Below are 18,011 nucleotides of genomic sequence, written 5' to 3' on the forward strand. Positions count from 1 at the left end.
CAGCCTCTACCCTTCTTTCAAATGCTCAATATCACATTGGACAGCACAAAGACTATTTCTGTCATTGCAGAACCTTCTGTTAGACAGCACTGCTCTAAGCACCCCTGCTCCTGATTTATCGTAAGACTTACTTTTTATGAAGTTATATTTCCTATGCACTTTCCTGTGGGCCACCTTTGCCAGATTACGTTTCGTTTTGTTTCGTTGTACAATGAATACGTACTTTCTTTTCCAGGTGTGCGTGTTATCAACATCGTTGTCTTTATTTTGTTTTACAGTTGTTTTTTCAGCAATGATATTTGAGACTGTTACAAATCAAGATCTGCCTGTGATCAAGTGTGTTTTAATCAATCATAAGAACAATGATTCATCACTGGGGATATCATCATCGTATCCCATGGTAAAGTAATGTTAAAATTCTAACTTTAGCTATTTTTTTAGAGAGACCATACTTCGTAAGTTCTCGAGGCCTACCATGGCCACATGGGTTTTTCTTTCTGTATATTTACATATATTATGTATTCATATGCACTCCATTCCATCCAGATCATGTTCTCTCGGGTTTGAATTCAGGAAGGACACTGATACTGAGCATGAATAAGTAACAGGAATTACCCTTTCTCCTTAAAGAGAATCCAAGCCTCTCCCTCAAACCTGAGTCCCTAATTTCCAACTGCCTCCTGGATATAGGTAAAATGGGTTCTCCATTTGCTCCTTAAAATCTACCTATATATATTTTATTTCATTTCTACTTCCCCAAACCTGCTCCTATACTTGTATTAGTTGATTTCTGTTTCTGGCCCTGTCTAGTTCCCAGGCTTGAAAGGTCGGCATCATTTTGGACCACTTCCTCTCCTTTACCTTCACATTCGGTCAGTTACCAAGTTGTGTCCATTTCCTTTCTTTGATTGGTCTCCTATACACACCTCCTGTTCTCTGGTCTCACGGACACTTCCCGAATTCAAGCCCTCATTGTCTCCCCCCTAAACACAATAATATTGCAAGTGACTTCTTCCTTCTAGATTTCTTCTCAGATAGGGCTTCCAGACTGTTCTTTCTGAAGCACAGCTACATCCTCCGCTGCCGGGCTTGGACCCTTCAGTGTCTTCCCGTAAAGCTGACATGCAGATTGCTCTGGCGTCTGACTCTGGCTCCTTCGGGTTCCAACTTTCTTCTTCATTACCCTTCTCCTCCATGCAGCTCATATAGCAGCTTAGGTATTTACTCAAAGGAAGGAAGCTTAAATAATAGAGAACTGAAAATATTACAAAATATTAGAAATATACAATCAAAAGTGAACATAAATTAGCCAATTCCATGAGCATTTTCAGTTAAGGATTCATACCAATATATAGTCACTCTGTTTTCTTTTACGTGGGTATAACACCTAAACACATGACATGATGCCCTGAACTTCACTCCCCACCCCCTAAAATCAGAGACATTAAAAATATCCTCAAGTGTGAATTTTATAAGAATGTAAAACTTCTGATTTAACACACAATTTTTAATGCAGATTTTTAACAGAAATTGGCATCATAACATATTGTTTATTAATAATTAAGACATTTTGCCTACACGGTATTTCAGTGTGGACAAAAAATTGTTAATATTATTTGCTATGATGTTTTAAACTTTTATTGTCTTTTCAACTTAAGAAAAATCGCTGCTTACATTGAAGTGTTTTTTTATAAAATACAATCTTCAAACAAAAGCTAATAATCGGTCTTGGCGCCTAGTAGTATTAAGTCCTGCATTATTTTTTTCATGCAGTATAGATGGTATTCTTATGCAATATTCAAGATTGGATTAAGACCGAGTAGCTCTCAAATAGCATTAAACAGACAATCCAGCAAATCCTCGATGATGCAAAGATGAGCAGTCTGCAGAATAAGCTTTTACCTCCTTGAAGTTGAAGCTACTCTTTTTGGGTATTTTCCTACTTTTTTTTTTTTTAATATTTTTATTTATTTCTAGGAGAGAGAGAGAAAGACAGCGTGAGCAGGGGAAGGTCAGAGAGAGAGGGAGATACAGACTCTGAAATAGGCTACAGGCTCTGGGCTGGCATGCAGCACAGAGCCCGACATGGGGCTCGAACCCACGAACCGCGAGATCATGACCTAAGCGAAAGTCGGACGCTTAACCGACTGAGCCACCCAGGCGCCCAGGTATTTTCCTACTTTAATGTGAAGTGGATTGTTAGGGTAGCAGTGCTCTTTAAATTAATGTTTTAGAGGGGCACCTGGGTGGCTCAGTCGGTTAAGCGTCCGACTTGGGTTCAGGTCATGATCTCACAGTTCGTGGGTTCCAGCNAAATAAATTAATTAATGGTTTAGATTTCATCCACAGTTCACATTGCTCAGTTGAGACGTTTTTCTTTTTCTTTTTTAAAAAATTTTTTAACATTTATTTATTTTTGAGAAAGATAGAGCACGAGCAGGGGAGGAGCAGAGAGAGAGACATAGAACCCAAAGCAGGGTCCAGGCCCTGACCTGTCAGCACAGAGCCTGACACGGGGCTTGAACTCACAAACCGTGAGATCATGACCTGAGCCGAAGTCGGTCGCCTCACTGACTGAACGACCCGGGCGCCCCAGATGAGCTGTCTCTCTGGATATCTTACAGTCGGGGGTGTTTTGAATAACCCAGCACTCTAGTAGACAAAACTTGGCGATGTAACTGGAATAAATAGGCAACTACATCTTTAGCTGTGTTACCAGCATATCCTAGAACCAAAGTAACAGGATTTTACTGTCCCATAATCCACTTACTTGTTTAAAATCATCACTTATCATTTTCTGTTTGATGGCGAATGTGGCTCGGTTTCTCCACTACAAAGTTACCATTTTTTCTCTTTGTAATCAACAAGTATCTGGGGGAAGATGCAAATATCTGGTTTCTCCTGCCATTTTCACCTACTGACTTTAGCACCCATTGGTGGATCTTGCCACAACAATTTGACTGTGACGTTTGCCTAAGGGTGATTCTCTTTTTCCCTCATTCCCTCTATATTTATAAATTGGAATTCTGTGACAAAGAGTTATCTCTTCTTTCTATTTCATTTATTTATATCAGTATGGACTCAGAGACATTTATTTTATTCTATGAGTTATGACCTGAGACTATCATTTTCATTACGTTATTCGGATTTGTCCAGCTTAGGCCAGTGGGAGCTACTTCATATTGACTTCTGTGTCATTTCAACACATTCCTCATTTTCTCAAGCACTTCCTTACTTTCCATTGCGATAGTACAGTTCAGACTCATCTTGTGTTATTCCTACCTAAGCCCTGGAATTAACCATTTCTCCAAAAAAACACTGATGTTTTTTGGAGAATAGTGTTTAGAAACCAAGGTCTGAGTTGGGTGTGCTCATTGCTATTGGGACATCATGGCCCTTCAGGAAATGTATGTACATATACTAACCCCCAACACCTCCCCCCATCGTGCACGTGTCCATGCATGCACACACACACACACACACACACACACACACACACTCTATCTCTCTATCATCTTTACATCTATCTATTTACTTATCTATGTATATATCACCATAAATCATGCTGGTAACTCTAATATCAATTCAGCATCAAAGGGTTTATTCTACCTTTTCCTCTTCCCAGTTTTGTACTTTGCTCTTTGATAGTAAGAAACCTGGTCCTAATTATCTCTAATAAATGACTTATGTAAACCTAGTATATATATAAACCAATTTCAGAATCGATGACCCACACCCCAGTGGAAACAGAATTACTAACTGGAATACAGTCTTTGTGTACAATTCTTTCTGTCTTTAACTTTATAGTATCCAACGCAATATTTTTCTTTTTTTTAAGTTTATATATTTTTGAGAGATGGAAAGAGAGCACAAGTGAGTGCAGGCAGAGAGAGCAAGAGGCAGAGAATCCCAAGCAGGCTCTACGCTGTCAGTGCAGAGGCTGATGTGGGACTTGAACTCATGAGCCATGAGATCATGACCTGAGCCGAAATCAAGAGTCAGATGCTTTACCGACTGAGCCACGCAGGCGCCCCTACAACGTAATATTTTTCAAAGTAATTTATGTTAGTTCTTTTCTCTCCAGCCCTCTTCATTATGGTTACATTGTTTATCTGTTATGCAATTAAATTCTCTCTCTCTCTCTCTCTCTCTTTTTTTTTTTTTTTTTTGGTATTCCATTTTGTGTCCCCCTAATATCCTGGTTAATTTTAATTATTTATTTATTTCTTGTGTATGTGAAACATGTCTATGATCCTAGATGCCAAAGCGATATAAAAAGATACTCAAAGTAGTATTACTCCCTCTTCATATCTATAACCACGTTTCCATCCCTTTTCTACCTACCTCCTGTATATAGCCAATCCCTTTAGATCTTTTATCTTATTCCTAGATTTCTTATGCACACANATCCTGGTTAATTTTAATTATTTATTTATTTCTTGTGTATGTGAAACATGTCTATGATCCTAGATGCCAAAGCGATATAAAAAGATACTCAAAGTAGTATTACTCCCTCTTCATATCTATAACCACGTTTCCATCCCTTTTCTACCTACCTCCTGTATATAGCCAATCCCTTTAGATCTTTTATCTTATTCCTAGATTTCTTATGCACACATGAGCAGATACATGTGTATTTTTTAATCCCTTTCTTTCTTACATGAAGTGTAGTATGCTTGAAAGTGGATACTTTTTGCACTTCGTTCTCTTCACCTAACAGTATATCCAGGAGATCACTCCATATCAGATCATCCACATCAGGAATGGCCTCATGTTTCTTCAAAGCTGCATAGTACTCTACCATGTGGATATACTATGGCTTACTCAACCACTCTTCCATGTACGAGTATTTTGGTGGTTTCCAATATTTTACAATTACTTGTTCATAGGTATAGGTTCATAGGTGCAGTTCTTGAAGTGGGTTTGCTGGCCCAAAGGATGAGTGTACATGAGTTGTTTTTTGTTTTGTTTTGTTTTGTTTTGTTTTGTGGTAGGTTTCACACCTAGCATGGGGCCCAACACAGGGCTTGACCACATAGCCCTGAGATCAAGACCTGAGCTGAGATCAAGTCGAACACTTAACCACTTGGCCACTCAGGTGCCCAAGCACATGTAGTTGTACTAGCTATAGATGGCCCCCAGAAGGGTTGTGCCAGCATGCATGCCTCCAGAAACGTGTAGAATAGCAGCTTCCTCACAACCCCACCAACAAAATGTGTGGTCATACTTCAAAATTTTTGGCAGATTGACAGATAAGAAGTAATATTTCAGTGTTGTTGTTTTTAAGTTTGTTTATTTATTTATTTTCAGAGAGAGAATGTGAGCAGGGGAGGGGCAGAGAGAGGGAGAGAGAGAGAGAGAAAGAATCCCAAGCAGGCTCTGCACTGACAGCATGGAGCCTGACATGGGGCTCAAACTTGAGAACTGTGAGATCATGACCTGAGCTGAAACCAAGAGTCGGATGCTTAACCGACTGAGCCCCCCAGTCACCCCTCAGTGTTGCTTTAATTTGTACTTTCTAATTACAACTGAGTTCGAACATTTTTTCATATGTTCAAGGACGATCCTTGAGATCTTTCTTTGGTGAGCTATCTGTTCAGTTCTTTTTCCCAATTTTCTGTTGTGTTTTGGTCCTGCACCCTTCATTGTTAAAAAATTCTTTATATATTGGGGGTATTTATTTGTAGCCTGTGTTGCAAATATTTTCTTCCAACATGTCAGGTTTTCTTTAATTTTGTTTTGTTTTGTTTGGTTTTTACTTTATTCTGTGCCTATCTTTTAAGACCCATCTCAATTTCTGGACCTCAGTGAAACATCCCCACTACCCCCGTCCCAGCTTGGAAGTTTCTTCTCTCTTCTCTGAAGTGCCCGAGCACTCAAATTTACCTCTCAGAGTAGTTGGTACCTTTTTGTGGGGCACACCGTATCTCTCCTGGTGTTTTAATTTTTCCTTCCCATGGACTTGAAACTCTTTAAGGACAAAATCAATGTCTTTTCTTCCATAGCACCCAGTAGATGGTCTGGCACTTATCAGATATTGAGCAGAGGAACTTACCAGTTACTTGCTGAATAAATAAAGGCAGAAAGCCAGAAGTATGGCCTATGATCGGTAGCAGAAGACCTACCCTGCTCCCCCCATGAAGAAGCTTGTATGTGTGTGTGTTTGTGTGCGTGTGCGTGCTGGGCTGCGTGTTAGGAGAGTAAGAGGTTAAGGGTCCAGAGACAGAAGTTGCTACCACACCCTCCTCTCAATAGATCTCAGTTGCGTAAAGCAGGCAAGAAGTGCGGTGGTGGCGATAAGCCTATGGGGGGGAGGGGGAGGATCTGCCCAGAAAATATTTTGGTTTTGAAGTTCCTTCTAACACAGATACCAACTTACTGCTGCCATGTAGATTCTTATCTACACACCAATAATCACAAACACAGTTACCCATGTGTTATGAATTTTATGACTATTGTTTGTATATTAGTTTGCTAGAGTGGCCGTAATACAGTATCACAGACTGAGTGACTTAAGCAACTAGTTTATTGTGTCATAGTTCTGGAAGCTAGAAGTGTGAAGTCTAGATGTCCTCGGGCTTGGTGCCTTCTGAAGGCTGAGGGAGGGCTCTGTTCCAGGCCTCTCTCGCTGGCTCATAGAGTTCTATCTTCACTTTCTTTTCTTTACCTTTTTTTTTTTTTTAAGTTTATTTATTTATTTTGAGAGGGGGAGAGAGCAGGGGAAGGACAGAGAGAAGGAGAGAGGGAATCCCAAGCAGGTCTGCACTGTCAGTACAGAGGCCAACACAGGGCTCGAACTCATGAACTGTGATATCATGACCTGAGCCAGGATCAAGAGGGAGCCACCCAGGCGCCCCACTATGGTGCTCTTCCTGGTGCGTGTTTTCTTCAAATTGCCCCTTCTTATAAGGACACCAGTCCCCCTGGTTTAGAGCTCACTTTAATGGCTTCATTTTAACTTGATCACCTGTGGAAAGGCCTTACTTTAAATAAGGTCACCTTCTGGGGCGCCCAGGTGGCTCCGTCACTTGAGCGTCCCACTTCGGCTCAGGTCATGATCTCTCAGTTTGTGAGTTCGAGCCCCACGTCAGGCTCTGCGCTGACAGCTCGGAGCCTGGAGCCTGCCTCGGATTCTGTCTCCCTCTCTCTCTGCCCCTCCCCCAATGGCGCTCTGTCTCTCTCTCTCTCTCAAAAATAAATAAAAACATTAAAGAAACAAAAAAGGTCCCAGCTAAGAAGAGGATGCATTAAACATGCCCCTGTAGTAAATTCACATCATTTCCACACAGGCGTCAGAGCCCCCAGAGGACCTTGGATGTGCCTTGAAGCCGGAGAGCCCAGAGGCGGTGTATGGGGCAGCCGCTGTGCAAGTAGACATGTCTGCGTCCGTCACACTGCAAGTGCTGGTCAACACCCCAGGGAACATTTCCTGTCTCTGGGTCTTCAACCACAGCTCCCTGAATTGCCGGCCTCACTTTGATTTACAAAACAGGTAAGAGTGTGGGAGGACAGGGTGGAGAAGGTACACCCACAATCACTTTGGGGAGGAAAACATCCTGGCCACAGAATGGGGTTCATATGCAGTTTCTTTTCAAATTCCTATCCCTGTCCATGGTAACGCTTATCTCCAGAGAGATAACAAACAAAAAATATAGTTAGGACCTGAATACATGGCAGTAGCTATTTGTCAAACCCCTAGGATGGACAACACAAAAAGTGAACTCTAATGTAAACTATGAACTGGAGTTAGTACCCATTGGGTCACCAGTTGGAACAAATATAGCACACTTGTGCAAGATGTTCATCATAGGGAAAACTGGGGGGCCGGGGGTATATGCAGGGACTCTGTACTCTCCACTCAATTTTTCTGTAAATCTAGATTTACTCTAAACAACAAAAAAGAAGCCTGTTAACTTAGAAAATTACATGTAGATCTATAGATACAGTTAGGGCCTAAGAAGGCAGTGAATGGCTGGAAAAATGTAAAACAAACAGTGAAAGAGTATTTGGGATGTTTAGGGTGTCTTGTTTTTTTTAACTGGATCTTTCTGAAAGGTAAAAAGTCAGAAACGTTTCATTACATTCTACGTAAAGTAGGCAGAAGCTTCTTTTTGGGAAACATTCAGGGAAGGAACACTTGGGTTTAATCTGTCTTGTCCCACAGCGTGGCGAGCATGATCGCAATGATGGGCGATGGTCACAAAGAGTTTTAGGAAGACACTGATCTGCGTATGAGGAATGTTGGTCTCCTGACCTAGAAAAAATACTGCTGCCAAGAATTGTGGCCTAATGGCCAAGTTTGGATCTAACTCTGTGCCGATTGCTGCCCTCTGCTGTCCCAGTCCCTGCTGAAGATACCAGACAGGGGCAGGAAGAAAGCGGCACAAGCCATTTAAATGCCCGCTTAATAATTCTAAGGCTACTTTTCTCTCTAGTTCTTGGGGGTGTTCTGGGGTCCCATGGTGTAGAGGAGGCATTGTCTTTCCAGAAACAGTACAGGGAGTGGTACCTAAGTGGTCCACAGGGGGTATCCTGCCTGCCTCAAGTATGGAGGGGACGAGTCTGTGACCGACTCGTACCAAGTATTTGCATTTGTTTCTTTAAGGTCAGACAAATTCACGAGTAATTTTTAGGACGGTAGCTATACTTCTGAAGTTTGGTTCCAAATCTTGGAGCACATTCATTTTCCTTTCCTCTTTTGAGACCGTATTACTCACTTCTGTTTTTTGGTCACTTGTATCTTGGGGTTAAACCAAAGCACTTTGGCTTAAAGAAACGTTCCGGTAACTTTCTTAAAATGTTATGCCACAATAGTTCTCACTGGATTGAGACCAAAAGGCAAAGTAAAAATGTAGGGATCTTTTCATTCCGTGATGGGGTGCCTTTTTTGATTTTAGGACAGACGGTCCCATTTGTTAGTCACGGTCATGGATTGATTAACTTAGTACCAACACTATTCAACTTTTCCAAGCACGGAATTATAGCAACTTGTCTCTGGGCTCAGGGCCAGAAGGCTTGAACACCTAGACTTTGATAACTTTCTTACAGTTTTGTGTGTTATACACAAAGGTTCACAAGTGATAGGAGGAGAGTGAATGGTTCAGAGAAAGAAGGCACATCCCCAAAATATCTGCAGAGGCAAGTCAAACACGGATCCTACTAATTTACTGTCATTATGAGCGCAAGCACACGTATTCTTGAACCATGCAGTCTGGGGCTCTGGGGCAGGGTGTCTCTGATATAGTGTGCATTTGGATTTCCTGGGGACCTTGTTAAAATGCAGATTCTGATTCAGTAGGTCTGGGCGGGGCTCAGAGTCCGCCTATCTGTCGACTCCCAGCTGGAGCTCACGCAGTTGGAGAAAGACCAGGCCGTGAGTAGTATGGATTGAAAGGTCAGAAAGTGTAAATTTACACCCAGCATTACTCAACAAACTACTAGAGGATATTTTAAGCTTTAATGAGAACCGGTATTAACCAAACAACACATCAGAAGTTGTTTCCTTGAAGAGATGGCTCCCAGCCAAATTTATCTTTACCAAGTTTCCAAAAAGTTAAAAAGCGCAAACACTAAGACCTCTGTCTCCTTCCGTATCCGTGATTTCCTCCTTCCCATAGGATAATGCCTTGTGTTAGATCTCACTTGAATTGGATCATCTAGAGAGAGACACACGCAAAACAATGCTTCTTATCTCTGTGTTTCTCGCTTGTATAGTAATCTGGGTCTGCAACTTTGGAACTGAGGCTGGCGGCCAGATGACTGGGCAATATAACTGAGGAGGGTGGCTCGTCATTGAAGGGAATGGCCCCTTATTGCTAATGGGAGTGGACTCCCAAACCTGTGCATTTTTGGACGGGAGTGTTCCCTCCAAGAGGCTAGAGAAGCCTGACATGAAGGTGCCAGAATGGAGGTCACTCACTCTGAAAATGAGGGACTGAATAAAAGTCAAAGTCAAACTAACAAGGCTCAGGCTGAGTGAGAAGCTGGGTTCCCCACAGAGCAGCCAGCCCCCCGGGGGCCACAGTCAGCGACGGAATGAGAGCCACCGAGCCGCCTTCTGACTCAGTATGAAATTTTATGTTTTAGTTTCACACGTTTTCCAAAATAACTAGTTCTCTTTCTTGTTTTGCTTTGTTTTGGTTTTCAGAGGGGTTGTTTCCATGGTCATTTTGAAAATGACAGAAACCCAAGCTGGTGAATACCTACTTTTCATTCAGAGTGAAGCTACCAATTACACCATCTTGTTTACAGTGAGTATAAGAAGTAAGTGCACCTTGCTATTCGGTATTCACGATATTCCAAAGGGACGGTTTAGAATCCGTGAGCTTTCTGTCCACTGCTCAAGGACACAGTACCTCAGGTTTCCCTCAACGTGTAGCTGAAACGATTGCACTCACTTCAACCATCCGTATAACCTGTTGAGACGCTCTGACGTGCCCCGTGGACTATCAAAATGAGCACTCTTCAAAACCCAGGACACTCTCCATTCGGCCTTGCCCCTACCCATTTTTTTTTTCAGCGACCTATGACTGATCACTTAATCTCTCCGAACCTTCAATTTCCTATCTGTAAAACGGGTCTAAAAATGCACCCCTCACGGGGTCGGAGGATCCTAGCAGCACCCATTGGAGGTGATGGAAACGTTTCTGTCTAACGATGGAGTCACTGGCTGCATGGTGTCATTGGACACTTGAAATGTGGCCAGTGTGCCTGGGGACCAAGGTCTTAACTGAACTTGAGTAACCACACGGAGCTGGTGGCTACATCATTTATCCAAATGCTAGATCGCTGTGCAAACCGTCAGGAAGAATCCAAGTGTTCTTCCTCACGGGGGCGACTGTGCCCTTGGCAGAATCAACGCCCTCGTGTGTTTTCTGGCTTCTTGTTTCCTCCCCGTTATGCGTGGGCCTGGTGCCTGCCCAGATTCAGCACTGTCTGCCCCACGCACTACCTCACATGACACGCAGGGACTGGAGGTAGGTGCATTCACTTAGGTCCTACTATCTTTTTTTTTTACCTTGTTTTTTTTTTTTAATTTTTAAATTTTTCAAGCGAGAGAGAGTGAGTGAGGGAGAGGGGCAGAAGGAGAGAGAGAGAGAGAGCGAGAGAGAGAATCTTAAGCAGGTTCCATGCTCAGCACAGAGCCTGACATGGGGCTCCTTCCCATGGCCCTGGAGTCATGACTTGAGCCAAAATCAAGAGTCAGAGTCAAAAGCTCAACAGGCTTAGCCACTCAGGCGCCGCTAGGGTATCTTCCTTTCATCTATGATTTAGAATGGTAAAAATAGGACAACAACAATTATTGAAGTTAATGGGCTTTCAGCACACTGCTAGGTGGTGAGGTTCAAAAAAAAAATCAGGTAGAGGAGACTTGGCAACAGTCAGTGTGAAAAAGAGGAAAGGGTTTAGCAAACCACAGGCTTATCAGTAACCATCAACTAAGGTTGGGCTGCTACAAAAAAAGGAAAGCTAAACCTTAGCAGTTCACAAAAATGGAATGTCTAGGTCCAGGAAATTAATAGATGATTATTCTTTTCAGTTCTACTTTTTTTTTTCAGCTGAATATTGACAGAACAGAGCAACCAGATAGTGACGAACTTGGACTTTCTTAAGTTCAAACAGCTGAAAGAATTGAGAATGTTTAGCACAGGGAAGGAAATATTTTGAAGAGAGGAGGCTGATGGCAGTGTAATGTAGAGGAAAGTTTTCTGGCATGTAAGTCAGGGAACCTGGTTTAACTTGTTAAAATACTTTGGGTGGTAATTATCTCCCTTGACCTTTGTTTCTGATTTTAAAGATCTGAAAGATTTTCATGTGTAAGTAAAGCTACACTTTAAAAAAAAAACTGCTCTAGAGGGTAGAATTGGGACCAATGGTCAGAGGTTGCAGGGAGAGAATACAAACCACCACAAAATGGAAAAAGGTATTTACAATTCCCAAAACCAACAAAGGATTGATAATCATAATAGGTAAAGAGCTTTTATCAATCAGTAAGAAAAAAACAATAGAAAAATGAACAGAAGACATGAGTGGGCATTTCACTTTCAGAACATGAAAACTACAGGGTCAGTAAACACGTTAAAATAATAATTGAGAAATCTAAATTAAGACCACAGTGAGGTCCCATTTTATACCTACTAGATTGTTGAAAATTAAGAAGTCTTGGTGAGCATACAGAACAATGGGAAATTTACATGTAAATTACTAAGTAAGTTATTACATGTAAATATAAATTACGTAAAGTATAACCACTTTGGAAAACAGACCATCATCATGTGTATAGCTGAACTTGGGCTCATATCATATAAGCCAGCAGGTCTCCTCCTAGGTATGTTATGAAACAAACGTACACACCTGCCTTAGAAATGTACAGAATGTTCCTTGTGCCAATTGTTGGTAAACACAACAGGTTGGTAACAACCCAAATGTCCTTTGCAAGACAATGGAATAACAGATTATAATATATTCACCAATGTGATACTATGTAAAAAATGAATTTAATATGGCTACATGCAAAACTATGGATGAATCTTAACAACAGGAGCTTGGATAAGAAAATGAAGTTATGGAAGATTACCTACTGAGGGATATACCATATTTTGAAAAACACACAAAACACCCGGTATATTGCTCAGGAACACGCATCTATGTGGTGAAAACATTTTTAAAAGCACAGGAATGAGAAACACAAAATCAAAATAAAGGTTACCTAGGGTTGAGATGGTGAGAAGCATAAAAGTAGAGTCAAAGATATTTATTAATATTTCAGTTATTAAGTTGGATATGAGTCTCTGGGCATTTATGTTTATTTAATAATAAAGCCTGTTTATTGCCTAAAATTGCTTTGAAATTTGCACTTCAAATTCTTTCCTCTCTCTCTCTCTCTCTCTCTCCCCAAACATAAGACCAGAGATTGGAATTTAGAACAGGAAAACTTGCTTTTAAAGGAAAAGGTCTGTTGAACAATGGAAGGATCTACCTTGGGAGGTAGTGAACCCCTGTCACTAGAAGAATCCATGCAGAATGGAAAGCTTATCTGTCAAGCATTGTGGAAAGAAGCAGAATGAAGGGGGAGAGATGAAGTGTAATGGCCAAAAGCAAATGAGAGGCCAAATTGAACCTCTCGATTCTGTTTCAATTCTAACTCTATCCTGCCATATTTCTGCATTTTTAAATCAGTGTATTTCTGCCTAGTTGTAGATAAAATCATGGGAAGGAAGTTGGGTCTTAAACTAGATAAGTATGAGTTTTAAGCTTTATGCTATTTCTTTTCTTCTTTTTTTAATGTTTATTTCTTTGTTCTGAGAGAGAAAGAGAACACAAGCAGGGGAGGGACAGAGAGAGAGAGAGAGAAGGAGGGAGAGAGAGAATTCCAAGCAGGTTCTGCACTGTCAGCCCTGAACCCTATGCAGGGCTCGATCTCGTGAACCGTGAGATCATGACCTAAGCCGAAATCTAGTCAGATGTTTAACTGAGTCACCCAGGCGTCCCAAACTTTACATTATTTCTAATCTTTTCCCTATGCATATCAGTATTTGTATTTTTACATGGCTTAATTCCACTTTAGTTGTCTATAGGTTTATGAAATACCCCCAAGAAATTAGCTAAATACTAAAGTTGGCATTTCAGCCAGAGTTGAATTTAACAGATTGATGAGGAGGGGATGTATTGTTGTTTACATATGGAGGGGAGCAAAAGACATTGCTATGGTATAAAATATATTTTCTTAATGATGTAGAATTCTTTTTGTGAGCGGGCTACTAAGGACAATTGTTTTTAAAATATTAAATGTTAATAATTTATGATGCTTTAGACACGCTGCTTTACACATTAAGGAGACCTTACTTTAGAAAAATGGAAAATCAGGATGCACTGGTCTGCATATCTGAGAGCATTCCGGAACCGACTGTGGAATGGGTGTTCTGTGATTCGCAGAGTGAAAGGTATGATGGGTATAGACATAATGGCTTTTACGACTTTACTTTTGGTCTTTTTCTAATATGGCTGACATCATACTGTGCAGATAAATTGGCTCATCCGAAGAAGGGGGATGAAAAAGTACTTACCTCGTGCTACAGGGATTTAATGAATTGATAGATGTGAAGCACGGGGAATGGTGGCTGGCAGATAGTGCTTTACAAATATTTGCTTTCGTTTTTCATATGTGCCAGAGCTAAGTTCTCACAAACTGAGAATTTATGCAGTTTTAACCAACAAAAATTTAGGAAACAATTTTATTGAAAAATGGGACTGGTAGAAGGAGAAAAAGTAAAAAATTAGGTTACCAAATAATATGAATGTGATCCCAAATTTTAGAGGAAAAGAAGAGATTACCTGTGGATATGTATGTAACATGTGCATCAAGGAAAAAAAAAAAGACGGGAAATCTATACACCCAAATAATAACAGTTGTTTTCTCAGGGCAGGAGGAATATGGGCAGTTAAAATACTTTTCTTTGGGTTTTTCTGTCTTTTCCAAAATGTCCACAACGAACCCAGTTAGTGTTGTCTTATAATAAGAAAAAGATAGCTTGAAGGAATGATGTGTCAGCAAAGAATACACTAAAGAGACAGGGAGGCGAGAAGGAGTCACACCAAGGCAGTGGTTAGGGAAACTCTTGGGAGGAATCCAAGTCTATTTAATGCTGAGGTGGGGGGTGGGAGGGTGAGGATGAGGATGAGGGGGTGAAGGTGGTAGTGAGGGTGTAGAGGGGTGAGATGGGGGAGTGGTGAGAGGGAAATGGCTGGGCGGAAANGGGGTGGGGTTGAGGGGCCCCCTCACCAGGTCCTGAGACCTGCTGACTTCCTGAGTGACGCCTTTCCTCTTCTCCTTGAGCTCTGCAGACGCGGGCCACCTGCAGCCTTCTCTCTGTCCCTTCTCGTCCTCTGGGCTTCAAAGAAAAAACACTCACCTTGTTAGGCTGTGTTAAAACCTAAGCCTGCTTTTCCTATTCTCTTGACTTTTTTCCCTCTTTCTGTCTTCTTTTTCCATTGTTTCTCTCTGTCTCTCTCTGTCTCTGTCACTGTCTCTGTCTCTGTCTCTCTCTCTCTCTCTCTCTCTCTCTCTCAGGAACAACAACAGAAGAGGTCACCAACCCCCGCCAAATTTAAACTTACATAAAAATGTATATCATTCTCTCCAGTGTTAATTGGTTGAGATAATGAGTAACTAACTAGAAACCTTAGATTTGGGTGTGTTTACCTTTTTTAAGTATATTTATTTTGAGAGAGAGGGAGGGAGGGAGAGGGAATCCCAAGCCGGCTCCTTGCTGACAGCACAGAGCTGGACGCAGGGCTTGATCCCACAAACCAGGAGATCATGACCTGAACCAAAATCAAGAGTTGATAGCTTAACAGACTGAGCCACCCAGGTGCCGAGTTTGTTTACCTTTTGACCCGATCCTTTTTCTTCAGTGGTCTCTAGAACCTGTACCTTTGTTTTTCTCCTGCACATTTGTCTGTGATGTTAAAAGGTCTGTAGTCAAATGGCAATAATTTTCTAATTGCAGCTGTAAAGGGGAGACTCCAGCTGTTGTTACAAAGGAGGAAAGCGTACTTCATGAACTCTTTGGAACAGACATAAGATGCTGTGCAAGGAATGAGCTGGGCAGAGAGTGTACCAAGCTGTTCACAATAGGTAGGACCATGAGAACGTGAACTTCTCTTTTCAGTGACTATTCTTTAGGAACAACCTGAAGCTAACAGCAACTCCTTCAAGGGTCATCGTTCAACTTCAAGGCTGCCATGGTTCTTTATGCCACTTAGCCCCTAATGGTTTGGATTCTATAACAGCTGATTTCTTTATAAAAGTGTAGACAGTCCCTAAAGGAGGCTCCTATCAAAGCAGCTTGTGACATTTGAGATGACATTAAAATCTTGGTTCTTCAGAATGTTCGGGCTGTATTTTTGCAATGAGGACAAAAATCACTTTGTTTTCTTACTCGGGATGTTTTCCATCCTTTCCAGATCTCAATCAAACTCCACAGACCACACCGCCACAATTATTTCTTAAAGTAGGGGAGCCCTTATGGATAAGGTGCAAAGCTGTTCATGTGAATCATGGATTCGGACTCACCTGGGAATTAGAAAATAAAGCCCTGAAGGAGGTAATATGACACATTTGCCTTCTGAAACTGCAGAGACGATGTCCGAATAGTACAGGTTGAAGTCATTAAAGTCAAACTCTGTTTTATTAAAATCTAGGGCAGCTACTTTGAGATGAGTACCTATTCTACAAACAGAACTATGATACGGATTCTGTTTGCTTTTGTATCATCAGTGGGAAGAAACGACACTGGCTATTACACTTGTTCCTCCTCCGAACATCCCAGTAAATCAGCTTTGGTTACCATCATAGGTAATGCAGGCTGCTCGCTCAATCTTTCTTGATACTTTTTAGTTGCTTTCATGTGGAATGTGAGGTATGTCCTAATTCTGATTTCAGTACAATGTTAGTATCAAAAAGCTGAGAACGACTGAATTAGAGTCTTTTTTGTAAATATTGGCTGCCTTCTCCCGTCCTTTCCCACACTCGCTTGAACGGTACTGTCTTCGCACTATCTTAGCACTGTCGTCATCTGATTGTGGTCTTACCACTGCCTACCAATAGACTGTAAACTTCCGGAGGACAGGAAGGTTCCCTTCCATCCTCCTGGCCCCAAAACCTGACAGAGAACCTAACAAAAAATGGGCACTTCATAAATACAGTAAAACCTTGAATTACGAGTAACTTGGTCTGGGAGTGTTCCACAAGACGAGCAGACATTTCTAATAAATGTTAACTCGATAAACGAGCGATGTCTTGCGATACGAGTCATACCTGGCGCTGAATGTCACATGATCACAACTGAGCCAATGGTTCTCGAAATTCGCTCTGCTACATGAGTGCTTTGGATCACAAGCATGTTTCTGGAATGAATGATGCTCGAAAACGAAGGTTTTACTATACTTGTTCTGAGAACCACCTGAGAGGGTGATGAGCATGACAGAGAGAAGGAACACGTGGTTAGATGCACTGAAATTGGGTGGGCTGGATAGGAATGAAAATAACCAGGCTTAAGTCATCTCATACCAAGTGGCAGCCTTCACCTGTACTGAAAATGCTAGGAAATGAGTGATTCTCCTACCAAACGAACGAGGAAAGCCTTCAAAAAGAAATCTGGTGAATTCTCCTGGCCAAATCGTTTGATCTGTGCCTGCAATTCTTTTATGTTGAATGTATCACTCACTGAGAGAGCTGGTGTGACTGAGTAAAGGGCTTCCAGATTCTGTCAGTGGACCCTCCCTCCCCCCCCCCCCCCCCNAGCCCTTCCATCTCTTGCAATTGTCTGTAAAATCTGGAGGTTGATTTATACCTTTCTTTGGGAGGAAAGTCAATTATTTATATCTAATTCTTTAAAAAAAATTTTTTTTAATGTTTATTTAGTTTTGAGAGAACCTGAGTGGGGACGCCGAATTAGAATAGTTTTTGTAAGTACGTAGGGAGACAGAGGATCTGAAGAGAGAGGAGGACAGAGGATCTGAAGCGGGCTCTGTGCTGACAGCAGCAAGCCCAATAGGGCTCGAACTCATGAACCATGAGATCACGACAGCTGACGCTCAACCAACTGAGCCGCCTGGGCACCCCAACATCTTGACTATAGAAGTTGGTGAGCTCAGGCTTATTACTGGGGATAGGACTCCTGCTTTTCTTGTTGGACTATCAAATCTGGCCTGCAGCGTGGCCACAGCTGAGTATTCTTATGTTAGACTGATGAATAATATTTTATTGTATCTTCTCAGAGTCTTTCCATATGAATCTCACCTAATCTATAAATGCATTTTTTTTTTTTTACAGAGAAAGGATTTATAAATGCTTCCAAATCCAGTGAAGATTATGAGATTGACCAGTATGAAGAGTTTTGTTTTACTGTCAGGTTTAAAGCATACCCACAAATCAGGTGCACATGGACCTTCTCTCAAAAATCATTTCCTTGTGAGCAGAGTGGCCTCGATGATGGGTACAGGTGAGC

General features: G+C 41.5%; 1 protein-coding gene across 1 annotated transcript in view; it reads left to right on the top strand.

Annotated features, from left to right (window-relative positions):
* The first annotated feature begins 346 nt into the window (after positions 1-346).
* The window catches only part of FLT3 (fms related receptor tyrosine kinase 3), a 52,559-nt gene continuing 34,894 nt past the window's right edge, over positions 347-18,011 (top strand). The window contains exons 1-8 of the mRNA XM_077745373.1: positions 347-400; positions 7,290-7,492; positions 10,148-10,263; positions 13,814-13,943; positions 15,510-15,637; positions 15,967-16,106; positions 16,204-16,357; positions 17,837-18,005. Coding sequence (XP_077601499.1) covers positions 398-400; positions 7,290-7,492; positions 10,148-10,263; positions 13,814-13,943; positions 15,510-15,637; positions 15,967-16,106; positions 16,204-16,357; positions 17,837-18,005 — 1,043 coding nt within the window. The 5' untranslated portion in view covers positions 347-397. The remainder of the gene's footprint in view (positions 401-7,289; positions 7,493-10,147; positions 10,264-13,813; positions 13,944-15,509; positions 15,638-15,966; positions 16,107-16,203; positions 16,358-17,836; positions 18,006-18,011) is intronic.

This window comes from Crocuta crocuta, unplaced genomic scaffold (assembly GCF_008692635.1).
Source record: "Crocuta crocuta isolate KB4526 unplaced genomic scaffold, BGI_CrCroc_1.0 scaffold258, whole genome shotgun sequence".
NCBI lineage: Eukaryota > Metazoa > Chordata > Mammalia > Carnivora > Hyaenidae > Crocuta > Crocuta crocuta.